This window comes from Chiloscyllium plagiosum, chromosome 8 (genome assembly GCF_004010195.1).
Source record: "Chiloscyllium plagiosum isolate BGI_BamShark_2017 chromosome 8, ASM401019v2, whole genome shotgun sequence".
In the NCBI taxonomy this organism is placed as follows: Eukaryota; Metazoa; Chordata; class Chondrichthyes; order Orectolobiformes; family Hemiscylliidae; genus Chiloscyllium; species Chiloscyllium plagiosum.
This window is the reverse complement of record NC_057717.1, coordinates 48,687,937-48,693,441: the sequence shown is the minus strand read 5'-3', so window position 1 is coordinate 48,693,441 and position 5,505 is coordinate 48,687,937. Positions and strand designations below refer to the sequence as shown.

The following is a 5,505-nucleotide window of genomic DNA, read 5'->3' as shown; positions in this document are numbered from 1 at the left end:
CCTCCCACCCAGATCTGAAAATTATTAATCAGGTTCTCCTCACCCCACTCAAAATAACGCACTCATAGCAAAACCTGTCGAGCTGCCAGTCTGAGAGATTCATGTTGAAAGTGAATTAAGAATAAAATAGCTGAACAAGAGGATGGTTTAATCGACCGTCACGAATGACGTTGACAATGGATATGTTCTCTCCACTACCACCTGTCCCTGTCTGAAGTAAGGTTAAGCCAGTGGCAGTTAGGGAATTCAATAAGCCACGTCCTTGCGAAAAAAACCGAGGCCAATACATGGGCAATTACTGTGCATGTATATACCTTCTTAACCTGTTGGGTGAGAGACCTGCCTTAAGCTGCCAGCAGAGTAAAGGTGGTGTCGGCAAAGAGACGCTTCATTGAATGGGCCACTTGGGATGATCAGACGGCTTCCCCATCCCTCTGTCTCCAAGTTGCCCACTTGCAATTGCCTCTTCAACACCAAGAATGGATCTTAATCTTCTCGAGGCAGGTTTGTGGTCTTTGTAGTAAATCCAACAGGACTGCAGCGGGATCCTAGTAAATTAAGATACACCAAGTCGCTACTAATTCACATTGTGTTTGGTCAGTTCTCTAATGAAATTAGAAACTTGGAGAATACCCATTGAATTTCAAGATCAATATTTTCTCAATGTCACTTCACTCAACAGATACCTCTCATTGACTGCAGCTACAAATTCTCAATCTCTGCCAGTTGAGTGCAGACCATTCCTATTCTGAGTGAGCTTAACATTAGAGACTCTCCTTTTACCTTGGTGTGCTGGTTCCCATGTTGTGATTTCCAAATTTTCAGTCTTCATCCAATTTCGAATCAAATGTGCCTGTTGAGGCTGCAGCCAGAATAGATACCGCCACACTGCCCAGAAAGAGCCAGAAGTTCATGATGGACAACCTAATAGGCAAAACCAGCTTTCGACAGGGAGTGGGTAATTTTCAAGTTAGCTGTTTCCTTATTCTGAGAAGGAACAATATAAATTGTACAAATAATACAAACAATAAAATTCCAACAATTCATCCAATGCTGAAAGTTTAATGTAATTCACCTTCATGAGGCATCGTCAGTGGATTGGAATCTTCCAGCACTAGATTGATCAACTTAATGACGTTTCAAATTTAAAACCAATTATTGAAAAGAACACGGTAAAATGAAATCATACTTTTCCATAAATTGCCTTCTTGTGATGAAAGTTATTTGACTCACAATCCACAGGTTTAATCAGTCAACAACTCATGTCGTAATGATTACATTGCATTCCACCTGACATTGAGCAATGAATCCTTAGAAGGCATGACTGTACGTTTAGCAACAGGAAATAAAGCACAGCTGGACATATTATATTGTTATCTTCTGTCACTTTAGAGAATGCCAAAAAAATCTGAAGACGACATGTAAATCGCGAATTGAAAGGGAAGGAAGAAATTATCCAATGCAATCAACATGGAAAGAGACAGGGAAAAAAAATCAAACTGAAAAAACTCATATGTCCTCAGTAAAAAGATAGAATTAATGATAGAATTCCGAAATTGAATGTTTGCAGCATTTTTAAAATGTTGATGTATAAAGTCACGGAACAATGGGTATGACATGAAAATTGTTTCAGAGGAGTGGTTCCAAAATGGTCACGGATGGGACCAACCAACCAACTGATTATTCAAGAATCCTTCATGTTTAAGAAGTAAACGAACAAGGCGGAGGGAATTTGGCCAGCTCGTTTGATAAGCTTCAATGTGAAAAGGGAAAGTTGAAACGAGAGGCAAGCATTTGTGTTTTTTTTTTATACAGAGGCTTATACATGCCTGGAAAATCCTGCCAGTTGAGGTGCTCGAAGTAGATGCAATGTCGAAGTTAAGAGAAATTTAGACAGACACATGAACAGGCAGGATATGGAGGGTCACAGAACATTTGAAATCAGATGAGATTAAATTAGAAAAGCATCATGGTAGGCGCAACCATGTTTGTCTGAATGGCTAGTTTATTTGCTGCATTGTTTCATGATTAAAACCATCGGATATCAGTGAAATAGTTAGAAATGGTTTTCTGGATGACTATGTGTGGTGATGAGAAAGAAAATAAGTCTCTGGTGGGTCTTATTCCTGCGTTTCGTAAGAGCGTAGATGGAGAGAACAAACCAAGGAATAGTGGGATTTTGTAAGAAAGGTTTCGAATAAGTCATTACAGTTTTAAATTTCACGTTGATTGGATGAATCAAATTGACACATACAACCTTGTGGTTGAATTCATATGGTGTAATTATAAGAGTTTTTTGAAGAATACGTTATAGGATCAATTGGAGAACAAGCTATTTTCGTCCTGGTATGCATGAAACGAGACAGGATCATCAATAATAATCCAGTAAATGATTCGTTCAACAAAAGTGGTCACAGCTTTCCGGAATTTCATATGCAATCTAAAATAGAAAGTCTTGGATATCAGGCTAGTGCCTGAAACTGAAAGAAGATCAAGCACAAGAAGATGATGACAGCGTTTACCTCAGTGGGAGATGGAAAAAAAAGGTGAGGTAAGAGACTGGATAAACAGTGGGATGCAGTTAAGGTAATATTTAGGCATTCCTATCAAGTAACTATTCAATGGTGTAAATTGGAAGAGAAGAATGTACCATTTATGGCTAAATATCACGTCTAGTCGAAAGTAATTGATCATCGTCTGTGCAAACATCGATTCAGAGATTTAAAAAATAGGAACTGACAAAATGACAAATATTGATGAAGAGAACAAGAATATGAATGTTAGTGACAAATAAAAAAAGAAAGTGAAAGCAAGGACTTTAATACTTATTTAAAGGAAGAAGCTAGCTGAAATATTGATTATTTCGATGGTGACATTTGCCCATGAATAATGGAAAAGACGAAAGTAGCAGGGAGTTTGAACAAACATCCAGTTTCATGCTAAAAACAACAAAACAAAAAGATTCAGAATCAAGTTGTAAAGGGAGGGAATTACCTTGATCACTGAAGGAACAATTACTCAGAAAGCAAATGAAATTAAAGTCTGACATTCACTTGGATCTGACTGATTAGATCTGAACGTTTTCAATATAGTTCCTGCAGTGATAATGTGGCCACACCACAGTTTTGTACAGCTGCTATATTACCGCGTGGCTCCGAAACTCAATCCATCTGCCAATAAAAGATAACACAGCCGTATGCCTAAAAAGAAATTTCTTAACCTGGATAGCTATTTTTACGGATCTCTGTACATGGACATCGAGATCTCTCTGCTCATCTACACTAGCAAGAATCTTACCATTCGCCGAGTAACCTTTATTCCTGTTGCCCCCTCCAAAGTGCGCGTTACTTTTACGCGTTAACCTACACTTCGCACCGCAGCCCAGCTCTGCAGATTATCTTTCTCCCTCTGTACCTTGTAACATGCATGAGCACTATCCACAACTCCACCGACCATAATGTCACCCGCAAATTTGCTATCATATGCTTGTCCGCACTCATCCATATTATGAATAAAAGTAACAAACAGAGTGGCCCTAAAACAGAGCCTTGCATTGCAGCATTACTAAATGAATCACACTATACACATTTCCCGTCAACCGCCTCCCTCTGTCTTCTTTTAGCGAGCCAATCTCTGATCTAAACCACGAAATCATTCTGAATCCCATGCCTTCTTACTTTGTGGAATAACCTACCATGGGGAACCTTATCAAAAGCCTTACTGAAATTCATGTACACCGCATAATCTCTTTTACCCTCAACCAACTCGTTGGTCACCATCTTATAGAACTCAATAACGATTGTGCGAAATGGGCCTCCCCTGCGCAAAACCGTGTTGACTATCCCTAATCAATGGATTATTCTCCAGATGATCATAAATCCTGTCGCTTGTACCCTGTCCCAACACTTCACTCATAACCAAGGTAAGGTTCACCGGTCTATAATTATCAGAGTTGTCTCTACTCACCTTTTGAACAAGGCGAGAACATTTGCTATCCTTCAGTCTTCTGGCACTATTCCCGGAGCCAATGTCAACATAACGAAAAAAGCCAAAGTGTCTAAAATCTCCTCCTTGTTTCCCAGGAAATCCGAAGATAAATCCCATCCAGTCCAGGGGACGTATTTAATTTCAGACGTTCCAGAATTGCTCCATCTCCTATGTGTGAACCTCAGTCCTGTCTAGTCTCTAAACTTGCATTTCAGTATTCTCGACATCCTTTCGTCATAGTCAAAATGTCCCCCATACCAGGCAACATGATGGTAAGCCTTTTCTGCACACTCTCTATGGCATTGACATTCTTCTGGTAGTGTGGCGAACAGAACTGTGAACAATATGCTGAGTAAGGCCTTAAATAGAGTTCGGTAAAGCTGAAGCATAGTCTCTCCACCCTTATATTTTCTGCAATTGCAATGAAGCGAAGCATGCGAAACGCATTTCTTTAATTACCTATCTACCTACGCTGCTGCCTTCCATGATCTGCGGATCCAGAAACCCAGATCTCTCTTCATACTTACTCTCCTAATGATTCTTCCATTCACTATATAATTTTCATCTGTACTTGACCTTCCTTAATGCATCAACTGACTTTCTTTCGAGCTCAACTCCACCTGCTATTTTTCTGCCCATGCAGTGACTCATTTATATCCTGCTATCTCCTCCGAAGGTCATCCTCACTGTCCACAAAACCACCAATCCTTGTCGTCCATAAACTTACTAATTTGCCCAGTCATGTTTTCCTCCAAATCAGTTATGTAGATCACAAACGACAGATATCAAACCACTGAATCCTGTGGAATTCCAATTGTCAGAACCCACCATTTTGAAATAAATTGTGAATCATCCACAAAAACCCTCGTTCTTCTACGTCGAAGCAAGGTCTGTTTCTATCTTACCAGTTCACCCCTGAGACAGTGTGACTTTACCTTTTGTACCAATCTGCCTTGAGGGACCTTATCAAAGCTTTTACTGAAGTCCATGTCGACAGCATCAACTTTTATTCCCTTGTCTATTATCTTTCTCACTCCCGAAAAAAAACGATCAATTTCGTGAAGTGTGACATTCCCCACATATATATGTTGAGTCTATCCCTCAGAAGTCCATTTGCTTCTAAATGCCTCCAGATATTGTCTCTGAGAATCTTTTCCCATCGTTTCTCGACAACCAATGTGAGGCTCACAGGCCTGTACTTTCTATACAAATCACTGTGCCCTTCCTTAAACAATGGGATAACAATGGCTACTCTCAACTCCGTTAGATCCTCACCTGTGGCTTCCCCTGGTGGAATCCATTACAGCACAAATATTAAGTAAGGTCACAAAATGCCTGAGGACCATGGGTTTCCTCTCTCTCAGTGGACACAGACGGTATGTCAGTTAACCTTAGGGGTCACCATACCTCAGGAACAGGCAGTGGTCGAGAATGATGGACTTTCAAGGGAACCGTATGCGATATGGAAAATAAAGAATAACAGCACCTTTAAATATTACACGATAAGCAAGGTCGATC

General features: G+C 40.0%; 1 protein-coding gene across 1 annotated transcript in view; it reads right to left on the bottom strand.

Moving 5' to 3' along the window:
• The window catches only part of LOC122552340, a 104,228-nt gene extending 100,724 nt beyond the window's left edge, over nucleotides 1-3,504 (bottom strand). The window contains exon 1 of the mRNA XM_043695093.1: nucleotides 3,367-3,504. Coding sequence (XP_043551028.1) covers nucleotides 3,367-3,504 — 138 coding nt within the window. The remainder of the gene's footprint in view (nucleotides 1-3,366) is intronic.
• Nucleotides 3,505-5,505: the final 2,001 nt, after the last annotated feature.